The 19,421-nt window shown below is 36.9% G+C and overlaps 1 protein-coding gene across 14 annotated transcripts in view; it reads right to left on the minus strand.

Moving 5' to 3' along the window:
- The window catches only part of LDA (limit dextrinase), a 100,336-nt gene that overhangs the window by 51,740 nt on the left and 29,175 nt on the right, over nucleotides 1-19,421 (minus strand). For all 14 annotated transcript variants that reach the window (XR_016399878.1, XR_016399879.1, XR_016399877.1 and 11 more), the window contains 9 exons: nucleotides 18,130-18,250; nucleotides 14,118-14,208; nucleotides 13,933-14,026; nucleotides 13,750-13,845; nucleotides 12,851-12,991; nucleotides 6,850-6,900; nucleotides 4,655-4,725; nucleotides 4,420-4,512; nucleotides 571-661 (listed from right to left, as the gene is read on the minus strand). Coding sequence is in view for 7 of the 14 variants with exons in the window: in XM_089929610.1 (XP_089785736.1) it covers nucleotides 571-661; nucleotides 4,420-4,512; nucleotides 4,655-4,725; nucleotides 6,850-6,900; nucleotides 12,851-12,991; nucleotides 13,750-13,845; nucleotides 13,933-14,026; nucleotides 14,118-14,208; nucleotides 18,130-18,250 (849 nt within the window). In the remaining 7 variants the exon portion in view is untranslated. The remainder of the gene's footprint in view (nucleotides 1-570; nucleotides 662-4,419; nucleotides 4,513-4,654; nucleotides 4,726-6,849; nucleotides 6,901-12,850; nucleotides 12,992-13,749; nucleotides 13,846-13,932; nucleotides 14,027-14,117; nucleotides 14,209-18,129; nucleotides 18,251-19,421) is intronic.

Raw genomic sequence — 19,421 nt, forward strand, 5'->3', positions numbered from 1 at the left:
AAGGTACGCCATACCGGCCCAAACCAGAAGGTACAGTACTAGTATCCGGTACAGATAGTGTACGACACTAGGTACACCAAAAGAACCCGTACTATACCATACCGACCCTATGCTAGCGTGGCACCAGTACGGTGCGGTACCGAGACGGCAAACGGGCGAACCTTAGTTAAATTCATAAACATGTGAAAAGCATTGCTTGCTGATAGGGCGAACCCTGGTGAGTATGCAGTGGTTATCATGCCCTTGAATTATGATTTTTGGATTGGGGGTGTGACAGATATATTGATAATATTGATTTTCTATAGCAGAATGGGGAAAAGAAAATATAATAGATACAGAATAAATATCAAAGATTTTAAAAGATTAAAAGAAAGGTTTAAATTGTATGATGTGGATTGTGGAAAAACTTTCAGCTCTAGAAATATCATTTGAAACTTCAGCTTAATAATACTTTAATAACAATGAAATCAGATAGCTATTTTAGAATTAAATTTGAGCCATTTTCCTTGACATGTTTATAAAAATTAAAAAAAAGTGAAAATGCAATTGTAATTAAAACATTACGGCTACCTCCAAAGATAGACCTGTAACAAAGCCTTGTTGAAGTGGATGACCAAAAGGTGATCCACCTAGAACCGCATCTCGTATTCGATCATTGAAACTGGTCCAAAAAAGAAAAGTCCAGAAATAAGCAAAAAATGGTGAGAGAAGCCTATAACTTACTTAAGGCTTTTATTTCTTGAAATATTGTAATTCAAGCTTTCATGTCAAATAATCTAATTTTTACTTTTCACTTGTCAATTACTTGTAATTCACGCACATGATATTAGCACAAGTTTAAAAGATTATGACCTAGTTTCTCATATTGAATCTCTTTCAGCTGTATGTCACATGGTGATAAATAATTATTGGGAAAAGAGAAATACTACCTCTGCCCGTTATAAACAGCTATGATGGTCTAAAATCTGAAATAGAAATGCGAAAAAGTACTCTGTACGTGAGGAGCCATTCAGGTGTGTGTGTGTTGGGGAGATCTAGGGTACTTATACAAGGTAAAGAAACCTAAATAGAAACTTTTGGCTAGCCTTCTTGGACAAGGTCCCGGGTGGTTACAAATGGTTACAGAGCAATCACGGCCCATGGCTCATATATCCTAAGGGGACACTACAGCACAAGCCCTTTTGGGGATGACCACAAACCAATCATGTAGTCCAATTGTGTTTGAGATTAGACCTTCAATCTAGAAAGGATGCTAATGCTTAATCAGGGGGAGTATGTGAGGACCCCTACATGTGTGTACTTAGTCCCACATGGGTTATGCACTAGGGAGATCTTAGATACTTATACAAGGCCAAGGAACCCCAATAATACTAGCTAGCCATTATGGGCAAGGTCTTGGGTTGTTACACTACAATTACCCACAAAATATAATAAGATAACATTCACAGACACAATCTACCACACACCATAATGCATTAGTCACTAGCATAATCATCTATAGTTCTATTATCTAGGATAGAAACTTAGAAATCAGCATTCATACATATTTGCGAGCATAGTGACAAAGGATCTAGAATTTATTGGTTAGTGGGAAGATTTAATTGGCATAGAAGACATTGATAAAATTATTAATCATAGAGACTATAAGAAAAAGACAAATTCATAGTGAACGACAAATGCAACATCACGAACACTAAATTTAACAACTTTAGTAGATTCCAAGTTTCATTATGAGTAATAAACTTTTCATGGGTCACTCACAAAAATATTACTATATTCCAAACAGCATTATTTTGATTAACTTTCATAAAAAAGGAAAATTTCTGCTGAGAAACTTGGAAATCATTATGGGCATGATTCTGACTTTAGATACTTCTAATGCCAAGGTGGAGAGAGACAAATGGAGATACAAAGACCAAAAAAGATTAACTTATGTACACTTTACGGCTTAAAATATTGCATGGTACCTCTTACATATTGCATGGTAGTATTAAGGCTTAGAATACTACTGCAATGTACCTCTTACATATTGCATGGTATGTACTATTATATACTATACATCAAGGTCTGCTGAACCATCTCGAAGTGGGCGACTTGGGATGTAATGAAATGAACCGGCCCAGAACTAGGCTCAGCATTTGAAAGCTGAAAACTTGGCTTGTGGACAAAAATCAAGGTTTGGAACTAAAGTTGGGAAATCTACATTTAATTCTTAAGGAATTGGAACTTCCAAGTATTTTTCTTCAATTCAAATAAGAGGGATACTTACAACCTGCCCATCCAAATGCGGTACCCTTTCGCATTATAACCTACTGCCCTTTCTTTCCTCCCATCCCTTCATGCATGAAGATCGTCGTATGTATGTTCGACTTCGGTTGCCAAGGCAAACTAGTTCACTTCTTTCAAGGAACCAGTAAACCAATTCAAGAGTGAGCAGTGATATGAGGCCTCTTCTCCTCGGACCTACTAACGTGGTGGGGGAACCGATCGAGAGAAGGGAGGAAGGGTTGCATGGGGAGAGGAAAAGACGAAGAAGAAGATGGGGAGGAGGAGGATTCCAATTCCACAATAATTAGGCAATACCTTTTTCCATGGTTTTGGAATTAAGTTTATAGAACTAGTACTTTTCTTTTGAATCTCTTGGTAAGTTCATGCATGGTCTTGAAATTCTAAGCTGCACTATCCTTTTTAAAATATGTGTTTTTCCTTCTAAGTAGCATCCTTGTGTTCTTCAATTCAATTTTTGTACTTTTAAGTTTTGAGATCAATATTGAGTTTATGTATTTGATTTCCCTATAAAAAAGCCTCCTCCTTGCCTTTGAATTCATTAGTGCTTTTGAATCCCATAATCACTTCTAAAGTTATTAATGGATTTGAAATTCTTTTGAAACCCTAGAGTAAAAATATGATGTTGCATTTGGATTTTGAGATAATCAATTATTAAGTCTTTTCAGATCAAGTAATATTTTGATACCTTGGACCCTTACCCACCTTTCAAAGCTAGGATTTTCTTGAATTGGGGACTTTATAATTGATTTAGTTTCAAAAGCCGTATTCTAGTTTGATGATTTTGAATTGTTCATGGTTCTATGCTACCTTCAAATCATGTTTTAAATTCTATGTAAACTTATTAAATTGTACGAATCCCCTAACTAATATTTTAAACTCATTTTTTCCTCGACATTCTGTTCTCATCAGAAGCTCTTCCACGTCTATTTGTTTGAAGCTTTCTAATAAATGTTTCATCCGATATTGACAATGTTTTCAAGTATAAGATAAATGCCATAATTAAAGAACATGACTGAGCCCTAGCCAGTTGGTATATGAGTGGCCTCATTCAAATTTTGATGAGGAACCTCTGTCTAGGTAGTATTTATGATTTCTTGATTACCGATGAGAATATAAATGGACCCTAGCCAGGTGGTATATAAGTGGCCTTACTCGAATTTTTATGAGGAACCTCTACTTAAGTGGTAATATGTGGCCCTTAGCCAAGTGGTATGAGCGAACCCAAAGGATATGAGTGGCCTCATGTGCACTAGAGGAGCTGGTAATGTTTGGCATGTGAGCTTAGAGCAAGGCCCTAGACATAGTGTGACACAATCCTCCTACCTTAGTTTCTGCTTTTGGAAGCCTTCTGTTAATGCGGTTGTTTGTACAACTCATCAAACCTTGGAGTATTTTGTGGACTTGTTTTGATGGTTAGCTTGTGCTACAGTTAATTGTGTTTATTTTGGGATTGGCATGTGGCCAATTCAAGTTATTAGATATATAAATGGTTTGAAAATCTACCTCTGCAAATGTTTGTTGGATAGTTGTTGGAATTGGTTTATAATTGCTGTTTAGCATGCTTGTGGCCTTACATGCTCGTGGACCCAAGCCTTATGCATGTGAGGTAGTTGCTACGTGCCTACGTCCCTTGGCATGCGCCATCAGGTTAGGGGCATCATGAACAAAATGAACTCCTAAATTGATCAATCTATTTTAGAAAGAAAACAGAAGATATGGCTAAGAGACCAACTTTTAGTTGACTATGCGCATGGCATGTGATTGTTTTTCTATATTTCTACATTTTGTTGTGACTTGTCAGTAGCTGGCACCAGGAATGAAGACTATGTTAAAGTACAATTGTCAAAAAAAGATAAAGTCTCAAATTAAATCTTGAAAATTAATGCAAATTCTAGAACATCTATATAAATGTTGAAGATTTAGTGAAATGTTTGTTCAATTTAAAATGATAACATTTTTCAGATCAATGACAAAAAGAGAAGCAAGAATAAAACCTGCTATAGCTATAAATCTATCATCATAGATAACTATTTTTAAGGAACTCCTTTCTTGATACAACATTATAGCTGTAAAACTTTCTCAAGATACCCACAACTTGCAAATATATTGGAGTATAATAGAAGATATTACCTCCCGATGCCAGTTCCACAGATATTAAATTGTGATGCATTTATCCCACGTTTGTTTTTCGCAACTTCACCAAAATCCCATCCTTCACCATATCTGAGGTAATAGGAATATAATAATTTGAACTTGGAGTTATTTGTCATTAACATACAGTCAAAACAATAATTCCAAAACAAATCATATAATTCCGTATAGAAAACTATATTGATTAACAAGAATGTCCAACCACAACCATTACATGTAGATTTTTGGACCATCCACTCCATCTTTTTCTTTTGACAAGCTTTGAAGAGTAGATCTTGCCTTCACCTAGACTCCAAAAAAAGAAAAACTTTGTCACATGGTTTACACATAAGGTAGAAATATGCTTTAGTACAACATATAGCTATAGCAAAAAATTATGCTGGATATCATATGCTTCAAGTTCCACTATTAGGTTGTTTTACATTCAACACTAAATATTGAGTAAATTATTTAAACAGAATAAAATACAAAATTTAGACTAGAAATAGCATTTTGACAATCTTAATCGTTATAATCTGGACCATCTTTATGTATCTTTCATCATTCTTTCCAATTAAAGGCTACTTCATTAACCAATAGCTCAAAGCAAGCATTTTCAAGTCCTTTAGCACAACTTCCCCTAAAACGTATACGTCGGAATACCCTTATCAATCTTGACCCTTCACAAATTGAGCCCCCATACATATAGTGGCCTCCTCATATATACTTTTTCCATACATCTCAAACAATTCTCCACCACATAATTCCCAATCACTACATATCCTCTTTTCAAAATGCTCTCAATTCTAAATTATTCCAATGCTTTTACAAAAAGTCCATGTGAACATTCTCATATCTATACTACATTACTATCATACTATGTGTTTCAACCATCTTTACTGAATAAAATTATAAATTTACATAGAACAATATCTTTGTAAATAATACATGTATTATGTGCTTCAACCATCTTTATTGAATAAAATTATTATATATAGAACAAATGAAGGCTCCACACAACCTTAGATTATCTTTTTTCCTAGGGTCAAAGCCTTGTGGCAACTTACAAAACCACCAGTAGGCCTCTCCCATTCATCTACTCCGCTCTAATTCTAATGAATTGACAAATGCAAGCATTTTCCACTATACTCACATAACACTGACTCATCTTCAAAGGATGTAACCAAGTCGGCAGAACCGTTCCGAACCGGGTGGTTCCAGTCATACCGAGTTGTCCCAGCGGTGGATCGGGACGGTTCCGGCAATAGAAATGACACTTGTTGTCAGAGGGGGAGAAGGAGAAGGAAAGAGAAAAAAAGAGAACGAGCGGAGGAGGGAGGGAGGGAGGGAGGGAAGAGGGTGGCAGAGGCGGCAGAAGTCGGACCCCTGTTTCAAATGAAATAGGGGACCAGGCCACGGCCTCCACCTCCTGCCCGGGCATGAGCCCTCCTCCGGCCTCTGCCACCCTCCTCTCTCCCTCCCTCTCTCCCCCTTTTCTCTCTCCTTTTCTCTCTTCCGTTCGTTTGCCCTCTCCTCCGCCTCCTCTACTGTGTCGGTACAAGCCACGCAAGGCACGGCGCAAGCCTGTACCAACCCATGCCACCGGATAACCGATCCGATGCCCGGTACCGGCATAACAGACCATAGATGTAACATATTATCATGAAAAATGCAGCAAACAAAGTAGAAATCTTCCTTTTCCATCTTCAAGAGTACATATTAAAATTAGAACTAAAATTAAGGGATTGTGCTCTCCCAGAAACACAAAAATAAAAGGCTGTAACAACCACTTAGATGACAAGATATCACGTATCATAAACATAGACCTCAATAAAGACCTGGAGAACATTTCTAGATTCCACTTGGGAAGAATAGACTAACTTATATAGAATTTGTTGTACAATAAGCATCCAGGTATGGACAAGTGTGTGGAAATATTCTTGACAGCTTTCATTATAGGTTCACATGTCTAACAATTTCAACAATCAAGAGATTGCAAGATATATATAATTCACTAACCATGATTAAAAATATGTTTCTACAATGTAAAAGACATTGTGAAAAGGAAATCACATCTTGAATTTAAGTGAAAAGTCACCAGTAACAAGAAAACTACTGATATCAGAGTGCATTCGAAAAAAAAAAAAAACAGAAACTATTGATATCAGAAGGTGAAAAGCAAGAACCTCTGACAAGTTGTAGTATAATCACAAATAGTATCATCTAATTGTTAAATTCAAAGTACTATTTCCATATTCTTGCATGAACCAATCAGCTATCTAAAAGCACACAGATAAAGGTGGGCAACTGGGCATAATTCCCGCATCTAATATCAAGGAAAAGAGTTAGATGGTATAAAATCAGACAATTTCTATTGTTACAACCAGCTTGTATAAGCAGCCAAGTCAACTGCAAGTCAAGTTTGCTTACCATGGTCCTCTTCATAATGTGTCCCATGAGATCAAACCGGAAACCATCAACCTACCACAGCAACTATAGTAAGTATCTTATAAAAAATTCTAATTTCATATGTGTTCATGCACAAAAAGTAGAGACAAAAGGGATATCACTTAGCAAGGCAAAATAGCATGGACTGCTTTTACTATGGACTTAAATAAATGCAATTTGTGAAGGGGGGACAGAATATGGGAAACTGACTTTACTATCAGCTAAGCGTATGCAATTTGTGAAGGGAGAAAAAAGCTGTGTATAAAGTTCCCATGTACTATTCAGCTAATCAAATATGTCCAGAAATAAATAGAAATTATAGAACGGTCATAACAATAAAGCAGATATATTTTTTTATAACAAGTACTCTTAAGTGGAAGATTATGTGACTGAAAAAGATACCATAGCTAGAAAAATTTAAAACAGATTGCTAAAACAAAGAAAACTTTGAAAGGACAGTATCATAAGTTGAAATAGTTCATGCTCTTAGGGTTAAAAGGGCAGAATTGACTTGGAGTCTAGGACCTAGAAGATAATGGAAGCAAAGTGTTATTCATGTATGGTTCTCTGTAAAGAAGCTCATGATCTGCTAAGTAAATACAAGGAAGCAACAGTGTACAAAGATACTAGTCCCAAAGAAAGTGCTATTGATTGGGATGTGCTTACACTCATGAAAAGTCAGAAGACCACCCAAAATATATGAGCAAGTGAATATTCCATTTCTTGCTCTTTCGATGTGTAAAAAAAATTTCAGCAAGAATGAAAAGATACAAAGGTGATCAGCAAAGTCTGCAATCTCAGTACCGGATACCGTATCGGTCCCTTATCGGTTCAATATGGTACGGTACACCTCTATGCCGAAATGGCTCTCTAACCATTTTTCTTAATTTTCATCTCAGTACGCCTCAGTACAGGCTAGTACGCACCTTGGTACGGATAGTATGGAGCTTGAACCGACTTGAAGGTATATTTTGTACCAATTTTCTTTCAGTACGATACAGTACGCTCGGTACCTAGCGGTACGGCAAACCTGGTGATCAGCATAATCAATCATCTCAGTAGAGATGCATATTGGCTTTTATGATATTGAATGTTAAGAGAGGTGGATGGAAAAAAGGAGCAAAAGGAAGATGATCTCTAGGGCATATTCTAAAATGCAGTGCATTTAAAATAAACTGAATACTAAAGAGAGCCACAACCAAAAATGTGTTAATTGGATGAACAATGTGCATGATGTGATGCGGGCAATGGTCAAGCGGACAAGACCATACACCAACTAATGCTGCCAATACAACAGAAACCTAGAGGGATTAAAGAGATGAAGCCTTATCGAAGCTCCGAGGATCAAGGTATGCCAAACCGGTCTGAATTGCCCGGTTCACCTTGTACCAACCTGAACCGCCTGGTTCACCTCGTAAAAACCCGAACCGGTGCAGATCCAAGTCAGGTCATCCCTGTTTTTCAGAAAATATCGTGAACCGCTCCAAACCGTCCGATTCGCACCGGTTTTGAACTAGTCTGAGCCGTCTGATTCGCTTCGATTTAAGAAAAGCTGAACCGACCCATACCGGCCGGTTCAGCCCGAACCGAGCCGACCCGACCCAATCTCCGACCGGATCGGTTTGGGCTAAGAAAACGGCTCCGGCCCCTACGAGGCTGGAATCGGCCCGGTTTCGTTTGCTTCGACTCAGTTCGAACCGGTACCTTCGGTTCCGTCCGCTTTGACTCGGTTCAAACCGGTACCATTTCGTACGGAACTACCGACTTGAGTTGCCATGATCTTTGGCTCTTGATCGTGAGCTCAACAATTAATATTAGAGCACCTACTCTGATACCACTTGTTGCCCAAGGTGACAACCCAAGAGGGAGGGTGAATTGCATTTTTTAAATTTTATGACTTCAAATTAATTTGTAAATGAATACCCAATCTGGCCTATGTGGAGAGTATAAGTGCAGTGGAAGCAAGAGTAATTAAGCTCTAGGCAATTACAATTAAATCACTTTAAGAAATCAAGCTAGAGCAACTACTCAATATAATAAAGAAAATAAAGCAAGTGGCATAAAGTAAACACAATGCAAACACAAGCACGTATAGTGGTTCGGTGCACTCCAAGGCACCTACGTCCACTCTCCAAGCGTTTTCTTGGAAATTCATTGTAACCCCTTGGATTACAGTTGGATTATTTTACCGGGCTCACAATCCAAAAACCCACACAGTTGGTTTTACGGGTTCACCAACAAAAATTTAACCGTTGGTTTTACGGGCTCACCAACAAACCTACACAGTTGGTTTTACGGGTTCACCAACAAAAACCTAACCGTTGGTTTTACGGGCTCACCAACAAACCTACTCAGTTGGTTTTATGGGCTCACCAACAAACCTTACAAGAAGAATAAGTGAATCAAAGTATAAAGCTCCTTAATAAGCAAGTAAATCAAATATGCACTAAGGAGAACAAATGAGAAATGTTATCGCGTTGAAGGTGCTTTTCTTTTTTTCGCTGAGATTGCTTCACTCCTTAATGAATTGGTTGAGCTCTTGAAGGCACTTAAATTCTATTCAACATCCTTCTTTTGGATTTGAACTGAAGCAATGAATGAAACTCTCATGAATATCTTTTTTTCTTAAATGCTTACTTAAATTCTCAAAAAGATAGTTTTTCTGATGAATAGCGGCTCTTAAACACTTCTCCAATCTCCAAAAATCAGTTTCTAACCATTGGATTGAAGAAACTAGCCGTTTATAGCCGTTGGAGCCTTAAAAAGTACATCTGCAGAACTAGCCGTTAGGCTGTCAGTCAAGATCGGGTCGACTCAAGCAGATTTGGTGTCGACTCGAGTTGTCCTGAGGTCGACTCAAGCTTTAGTGGAGTCAGTTCTGACAGGAATTCCAGAGAATAGATTTCTGATGATACAAGCTGGGGTCAACTCGAATTTTGATGGGGTCGACTCCAACATAACTAGGGTCGACTCGAGCTTTGGTAGAGTCGGCTCTGACAAAAATTCCAGAGAGCAAATTTCTGTCTTAACTGTTGGGGTCGACCCGAATCCTGTGCCAAATATGCCAAATGTGCCAAGGTCGGCTCCAAACTTTTTGGGGTCGACTCTAATTCTGATTTTCTGCAACTTTAGGTTAGATTTGCACATTTAAGTCATAAAAAACATAGCAAGTCATTTACTTTCATTTAGGATGCTTGGCACAAGAAAGTTTCATCTCTTTAAGCATGAAAAAGACAGAATTGCACTTTAACATAGGAAACTTGACTCTTAAGTCTATCAAACTGAAATTTAGGTTTTTTCTCAAGTTCTTTCAATAAATTTGTCTTCAGATGAGTTCTTGAGAGTTGTTTTAATTGTATATATAGAGCCATGGTTTCCGTACCGGTCCGTACCGGCCGGTACGTACCGGTCTGGCCTGGGACCGATACCAGATCAGCGTGGAATCCAATACCGGTACTTTATTGTTGGAGAACCGGTACAGGACCGGTTCGGCCCCGGTTCGGACCGGTACGGGCCCGGTCCGGACCGGTACGCGACCGGTACGCGACCGGTTCGTACCGGTCCGAGCCGCCACCGGTACGCCGATCGGTACCGGTACGGCGGACCTTATATAGAGCGTATCAAGAATGTATCATTTCTTTCTTAACCATTTATGTACTTGATTAATTGAATTAAAAGCATTAGTACTACTATATGACCTCAATAACTTTGTAAACATCAAAATCGCACTAGGGTCAACAGTTATGCTCTATTCAATTATATGATTTGTTTAAAGGATGGCTCAATATTGATTACTTTTAATCAACTACTATAGCCACACGATGTTTTTGAAAGAAACATCAAATTTATCTCAATTAGAGATTGATACCGAAAAACTGAATATCAATTTATCTTGGCCGAGATAATCCAATGACCGAAAAAGATGATCTGATTATCATTTTTTAATAACGAAGATATAACAATATCTCGGGCAATATATCTCATCTCAAATATCAGAACATTGGCCAAAATTGGAGTTTGATTTATTTATTTTCTTAAGTGATATCTACATATAACATAAACATACATAGATTATGAAATAACAAATACCAAATAATGGAAAACAACAAAAATAATTATTTCGTTTATATTACTTAGTAAATAAAATGTTATTTGAGTAAATATATAATAAACTAAATTACTATAAAATGACTAATTCCAATCTTAGAAATAAATTAAAAGTTTTAATAATGAAGATTAAATCAATTTTCAAGATGCAAAGTGGACTAAAATGTTATAATTCTTAATTTTTTGAAATACAATATTTTGGATCAATTAGTTTATATAAAAAAAGTTGTTATTTTATTAATTATAAATTTCCTGTCAATTAATCATGTTAGAAACAAAAATAACTAATAATATAAATAATTATGTAGGCCAGTTTTAGTCTAGGTTGAGACTTGAGATATTGAGGTATTTAATTATCCAATTGTCTAGGCTCACTCGATATCTTCATACTGTCTTGGCCAATAATCGGAGTTTATCCGTTCATATGATTCAAGAGTTTTAGGAACCAATAATTTTTATATCTCGTATTGAAAACCTTGAATCACACCTCACGGTTCAAATAAATCTCAAGTCTAAAGGCACGACAACACCAAAATTCTTGGCAACTAGCAAATTATACATTGATTGCATAATGTTTGGCAAAGAGCTAGAAAGCTATAAAAGGTCACAACATAATCTAAAATATGACTTTTTTTACTTTTTCTATTTCTCCTTGCTTTCTAGATCTTTAGGAATACTAGGTAGTAGGTACCTTGAATGCTAGCCACTTAAGAAACTGGGCAAACCGGTGGCCACCTAAGTTTTTTCTCACAAGAAAAAAAAAAGATAATGCTAGCTCAATATGGTACCTATTACTACATCAATTGTTAAACAAGGTGATTATGCCACCAATTAATAGAAAATGTTTTTGGTAGAGCCACAAATAGAATTCTAAAACTAGAAGGAACTTGAATAATTAAATGTTGAAGGAATTTATAAACCGTCTCAATAACATTTTGAAATGTAGAATTTCATGGTTAAGCTACAGATGTCAGATGCCAAAGGCCATTTTCTGTGAAGTTTTGTTCCAAGATTCTAGTAAAGATTGGGTTGAGACGTGATCAAGCCAAGGAAATTTGAAACAGGAGTGCCCATTCAAAATACAAGTTCAAGCTGGCTATTGTGTAAGCGAAAACATTAGCTCTTAAGATCAAAAGAAATAAAAGTTACTGTGTTCGGGGCTATAATCTATGTAGTTGTAAGTTTTTTGAAAAAAGATGGTAGACTCTAGAGAGTTAACATTTTCAAAATTCTTCCAATATGATTTTGCTGACGATGAGGCTCGTATGGAATGCAGCAGCACCTCAAAAAAAGTTCAAGCCATAGGATGTCCTAGTTGAAAAGATAGGAACAATGTCTAAGTGTCTAAACTCTACATCGTATTGTTTATAAAAAAGAATGAAATGAATGGCATGTCGCATGTCCATAATCTTTTATCAGAGTTGTACTGCCCCTGGGCACTTTCTTGTTCTTCTTGTTTGTTTGTTCATTTGTTGTTGTGCATGTGTGAGTCTTCGCATGTGTTGTTCGAGGTTGGGGGTTACTTACCGAGTCCCCTAACGTTTAAGGATTTTGCCTATAACAATTAGACTGAAGGTAAGATAAATCATCTTTTTATTAATTAATAAAATTAAATATGCTTTCTCCCACTTTGCTCTGAGATACACAATTCAAGACTTGAAAAGATTAAATTACAAGGGTAAATCAGTAGCAAAACTAGCTCATAAAATTGAATAGAATTCTTTAATCATATAAAGTAGAGAATAAATTACTTGATAAGAGTTACAAGACTAGCTAGCAGAATCTTTTAGAATTTGATAATAGTATTGATGACAAATGAGGGCAGCATTAATAAGTGCATACAAGTAACTGTGAGATGTAGCTATTAAAAAATCACCTTATAAGCCACCGCCCAGTTTAGGAGATCATCAAGAATTAAATGCTCAACCATAAAGTGCTCGCTAGCTGTATTATTCATGCAAGCACTATTCTCGATGACTCCATCAGTGTTCCTACGAAGATAGTATCCAGGAACAACCTACAAAGCAAATTTTTAACTTGCTGAAAGAGGCAAAAGATACAATTTTACTACGTATAAATAAGAAGGAAGAATAAGCTCCCTCGTGCTTTTAGTTCTTACTTCTTACTAACTTATAAAATGAAACTAAAATTGCATTTCAGCATAAGCACTCATGCGTTCATAAGTCCCATTTAAATTAAAAAATTCCACCTATTAAATTCATCATGTGTCCCTCTACCTTCATATTATCCTTATGTCATCTGCAGCCTCCTTCTATTATTCGAATTTGTCTTCCATATGTGAATGTGTGAATGCAAGCGTATTATGATAGCTGCATTAAAAAAAAAAAAAGAAAGAAAAAGAACTCACTTTTTCTGTTAGTATTTTTTTCTTTTTTTTGTTAGCAATCAGATTTACATATGGACTTAGATACAGGATATATATATATATAAACACACACACATGTCGATACAATCAGACAAAAATTATCAAATAAACTATCAAACTCACTATTACTTCTTTCAGCACCCATATTAACCTAAGTGTGCATCCAATTTGTCTTGTTTTATTAAGAGGTGCCTCTAACATGAGAGAGTCCACTTAAATGAGCATGTCCACATTTTTATCTCAACAAAATTATGACAGAATATTCACCTTATAACTCGTTGTCATTTCATGAAAAGTGTACTAAAAAACTAGTATACAGATAAAATTAGACAAACTACTGACCATGTCCTTTATTACGTGGGTGTGAAAGCATACTTAAAATCAATGACCTTATCAAGAACAGAGTTCTCATCTAAGGGGCCGCTTGCTGCCAAATGATTGTAGACAACATCCAACACAACACGAAGACCAATTCGATTGACTGCCTGAAATGCAGCATCACCATTAAAAAAATATTATTGTATTGGCCTATTAAGTATGTTGGATAGAACATTGAACCCAAAGACTTGCACCTGAATCATCTTTCGGAATTCAAGAATACGACTTGGTCCATTTGGGTTGCCAGAATAGCTTCCCTTTGGAACTCCCCAGAGCACAGGATTGTATCTTCCATTGTAAATCAACATATATAAGCAGAATATCCAACTACAAAATCTTACAACATACTAGTTGACTGGAAAACATAGTAAACATGTACCCCCAATTATAGCCATCTTCATCCTGAATGGCTGTAACTACAGCTTGTTGCTTATCTGAGTCTGCGGGCAACTTAGCCATCTCTCCATCATCTGTTTAAGCAATACAAAAGAAATATAAATTAACCACATGGGAAAAGCCTACCATAAGCACCAGTGGAGGTACAGGAGTTTACTGGCAAAGGATCAGAGTAATTTGAAATAAATTAACAAAAAGACAATCATCATCATTTGAATTGTGACACTAAGGCTACTAAAAAACACCTCAGATGAAGAAAGAAACAACCTAACTTGAAGAGAGGAACAGTGTTATGGATTCTACTTAATTTTTATCCTGTCAAGGGCAATAGCCTCCAATGCAAGCGCTCTCAACTCTACTACCAAAATATATAACAGAAGTTCTGTTGATGTCAGTCATAATCCTGCACTCAAACACTTGTAAATTGTAATATTAACATTACATTGACTAAAATGCTCTTGCTCTATTACAAGTTAAATCTAAGTAGCAACATTTTGCACTGGATGACTCTGCCCAACATGAAAGAATTAAATTGAATAAGAGGGTTTGCGGGTCGGGCCAGTACAATCATCAAAATCGTTATTACAGGCTGGGCTAGGCCTATATGCATAAATATCCAGGAGTCGCTTTAAAGTGGGCCAGCTTGAAGAAGAAAATTCCATAGCATTTTCAACCCAATCATCCAAACAGGCCCTTATCGGTGGTTAACCTATAATGTCCCGCTGGCGATGCCCCACAGATTCTCATAATGACTGTTGTGTTGGCAGGATGTTGGAGAATTAATATTGCTCCCCAGCCATCCTGCCATTACACTGTAAAGAACTAAATTATAGCAAGGATTTAAATATCAAGGTCAGGACCAGACCTGTCACCAGACAGCACAGTACCTCAATACAGGGGGTGGTGCAGGGTCAGTTTACCTCAGTAGGAGCAAAAAGCAAAATGGTCTACCAAGCAGTACATGGTCGATCGATATGCGGTAGTTTGCTCCCAGTTAGTACATCTCAATACCACTGAATGTCTTGCACCTCGACTATGTGAGAAGCAGCCAGAATATTTATCAGTGTGCGTACCATCATAAAATAAACCCTAGGGGGCAGCCAAAAATATATTTGGTGGAAATTTTGTTTAAAGCATTTGCTAACAGTTTTCTTTACATAGTAGAGCCTAGTGAATAAATATAAAGTCCCTAGCCCCCATATATCATAACATAAAGGGGCTCAACTAAAATAACATTACAAGATAACTAATCAAATCACTAGTAGTTGACAAACTAAAGACTCACCATCATTTAAAATATTGTCATCTTCTGTCCAGAAACAAGGTTCTTTTCCGCACCTTTGGTAGGTTCGGACAGCCCATCGATCCCCATCACCTCTCCTTGGCTTGGAAGATTCGCCTTCAGCAACTGAAGGCTCTGGTACAGCTCATACAACTCCAGGTTAATCTTCCGAAGCTCTCTCCTATGTGATCCATGTACGGTCATCCATAGGTTAACCTCACCATTTTACAAGAAGCTGTTTATATGCACTATTATGAGTGGAAATATCCGATCATTTAAAATATCCTCAATGTCCTCTCTTTTTAGGAAATAGTGGTGGTGGTATGACAGAATAGGCAAAGTGGGAGATAGTTATGGAATTGCGAAAGAAGTAAAGGGGTCAGAAATAATTTGTGCACCTAACAGAACAACATATCCTTTCCGGTAAAAAACAAGGTCTTCGACATTAAAAGTTGGACTGATTCCCACATCAGTAGGTAGGTCTGAGAAATAGGTGTTAGTACTGATTCTCTTAATGATCTTGTTGTATGGGCCAGAATTCATGGCATGGAGCTTCTTCATGGAACTATTGGGAAACCTCTCAGAATGAATATGTATCATTACCATGTCACCTACCTGAAATTCTTAGTTCTAGACTCAACTGGTAAGGGAATGAAGTCCGTAGGTTTCCCAGGTTTAAGGCTTGTGACAAATGACAACCTCTAGAGGCATATAACTGGTGGAGAGATTAACTAGCTATTATGTAAAAACTCAACCATAGGCAAAATCTAATCCAAAATGTTACATCATCACACCCACCAAGCATCAAAGAAGATCACCCAAACCCCCATTAACAATCTTCATTTGCTCATCAGTTTGCGAATGGCGAGACGAAAATTTGTAATTTCGTGTTCAGCAATTTTTCCACAAACTTTTCCAAAAAAAATACTCACAAACTTAAGGTCCCTAAGGACCATAATCAAGGTCTGCAATCTCAGTACCAGCTATCATAACGATATGTTACTGGTTCTGCACGGCACAAGTTGGTACAGAACGACATGCACCCCATACCGAAATAGCTCTTGAGCCATTTTTCTTGCTTTTTATCTCGGTACGCTTTGGTACAAGTTGGTACGCACCTCGATATGCTTTGTTATGGGTCAGTATGGGACCTGTAGTGACCCAAACATGACTTTCGTACCAGTTCCAACTTGATACGGTATGGTACGACCCATACTATGCAGTTAGAGGTGGAACGGCAGTCCATGACCCTAACAATGACAATACTCTAAGGAAGACCGTGTGACCTGCCAACTCCCTAACAAACAACTAAGCTACATGCAATACATCAGCCATCATGTTGCAGGGTATAAAATGTGTCATCTTAGAAAACCTATCCATACAAGAATCAAGTCATGAATACTAGCTATCCTAGGCGAACCTAAAACAATTCATGCTTAATTTTGGGCATGGGGTATGTGGCACAGCAATAGCACGTACAGCCCCGCCTTACACTTTCCACCCTTGGCCGACTGACAAGCACGACCCATGAAACAATATGAAACTAGGCAAATATAACCTATCTTCGAGGATGGCAATTGTTTTGTCATGCCCACAATGACCAGCAGCACCCCAAATCCTATTCTATTTTGGGATACCAAAATCCTATTCTAACTCAAATAACCCTAACTACTAACTTTCCTAATAATATCAAAAGTTCTAAAAAAAGAAAGTTCACAAAAAATTAAAACTTTCTAAAATTAACTAACATCAACTTTCCTAACTAAGATACGAAAATAATTAATCATCGAAAACTAGTTGACCCATGCATATGGGATCCACGACCAGTGCAGCCAGGATCCGCAAGCTATGCGGTCAGGACTCGCGATCAATGCGTCACATGCGTCTTAGGCACTCCAGCGTCATTCATACAGTCCAAAAATATCATATGGCTGCTCAAACTAAGCATGTTGGTATGGTAGCAATAATTCCTTAATCTAAATGTTCTATTATTGTCCAATCTCCTTTCCATATGCATGCATCAAGACATATATGCATATTTACAAGATACAGGTGTGTCCCCATGTCAGATTTCCTGAAATTTCTCATTTTGGATTGGTCTATGGACTTGGATATTTTGATGTCTGTATCATGTTTCCCAGCAATTTTGCCTTTAAGAAGCAATAGGCAATAGCAGTGCTGCAAATGGACCAAGCTGTTCATGAACAGCTTGTGATGGGGCCTTTATCAGGTTTGCTTGATTAGGAAATAAGCCAAGCTTAAACATCATTCGGATATGTAATCATAAACAACCCAATCCTGAACATTTGGAGTTTGCAAAATATAAATAGAACACTGGGCTGCAACCATGAACAAGCATGGTCAATGAACAAATACGCCAAACTTGAACTGCTTTTGTCAAGCTTCTCCTGAACTTAAATCCCCCTTTCATGTGGCAAGCTGAGACTATGCAGTTCAGCATGTTTGACTTAATAAGAATGGAAGGGAAAGTACATTCAATGAGCAGATGTACTTTGGTTCTGGAACACATGAAAATTAGAAGCTATAGAATAGGACATGGACAAGGCAAACATATTGCATAATTGATACATACAATGATGGAGATGAAAATTTAGTAGGAAACCTGATAAACAGATGCAAGAACATGATTGAAGCATGCAGGCATGCTAATAAGTTAAGGGCAAAGTGGAATTTATGGGTTTTAAACCTTTACCAAGATATTTCCAATTACTTTTATCATCATCAACACCAGCAAAATGAAAGCTTGGAAGCAAATGTACATGAGTCAAACCAGCATTTGACAATTTCTTCAGATGGTAAATACCAGCTGATTCCTGCAGCAGAATGTATTGCAATTATCACAATTAGAATACATATCCACGCAAGAGTAGAATTTACTGAAAGATGGACCAAAAGTATACAGTTCGAACTTCGAATTACATAATTCCTGCTTAATTTAGAAAAAATGAAGAAGAAAGATAATACGAGGAAGAACCGAAGATATCAGCAGAGAAATGCAATATCCATGCCGGCCATCTTTAATATTATATGGGAATTAAACAAAAGATATAACCTTACATGCCGCTGAAATACAGAAATGTTGCATATCAACAATATCATGGTTTAACTAGCTGAATCAATATAACATATATTTTCTATAAACATAAAAAACTCCAACTTGAGCTAGATCATAAGCTTATAGATGCCCAGAATTCATTAAGTGGAAAGTTTCTAATTGCTCTTTCGATTACATCCACTAACTAATTTTGTGAGCATGTGAAGTTACTACTTTCTTGACTGCCTGATCACTCAAAAAGTAGCAACCCCCAATTCTATGTTTTTCTGGTTCTCTCGTGGAAGACAGGATTGTTAAATGTCTAATGCAGGAATCTCAACTTTGGCTCCCAAATTTCCATGCAAATGACAAACTCATCACAATGATCCTGTTAAAGAAATCATGGCATTTATATTTTGTTTATGTTCATTTTATTTGAATCTCAATAGGCTGCAAGATACATATTTCTTGAAGCCTTATTTCCCATTTATAGCCTCCTTGGAAACCTTATAGGCAACTTTTCTTCATTTTTTCTTTCAAAATTTGGCCATTAAACTCAATTTTTGTCATGGTGATCATATTGAGCATGGACCATCACATTACACTGCAATTTACAATAAATTTTAGTTAATAAGATATGGAAAAGGAGAAAAAATGGGACAGTCAGATTATGCATATTATTCCCAAAAAGTAAATAGAAAACTAAGAGACTATTAACAAAACAGCATCTTAAACATCACATTTTGTGAAAAGAAGGGAAAAGTTCCTAAAATCAGGTTGGGGATTCTAGACTGGGATCTTTAATGATGTAGTAGGATAATATTTACAGGCTATCAAAATTAATATCTAGAGTTTCAAACTAGGGTTGATGCTTAGTTTCCTGAACCAGAAGCATTGAAGAGCATGTTCAGGTGCCCAAGGAAGGAAGCAGAGCTTTCATAAGATTCTTA

This window comes from Phoenix dactylifera, chromosome 3, assembly GCF_051530095.1.
Source record: "Phoenix dactylifera cultivar Ajwa chromosome 3, Ajwa_hap1_PhDact_Kaust_v1.1, whole genome shotgun sequence".
Lineage (NCBI taxonomy): Eukaryota > Viridiplantae > Streptophyta > Magnoliopsida > Arecales > Arecaceae > Phoenix > Phoenix dactylifera.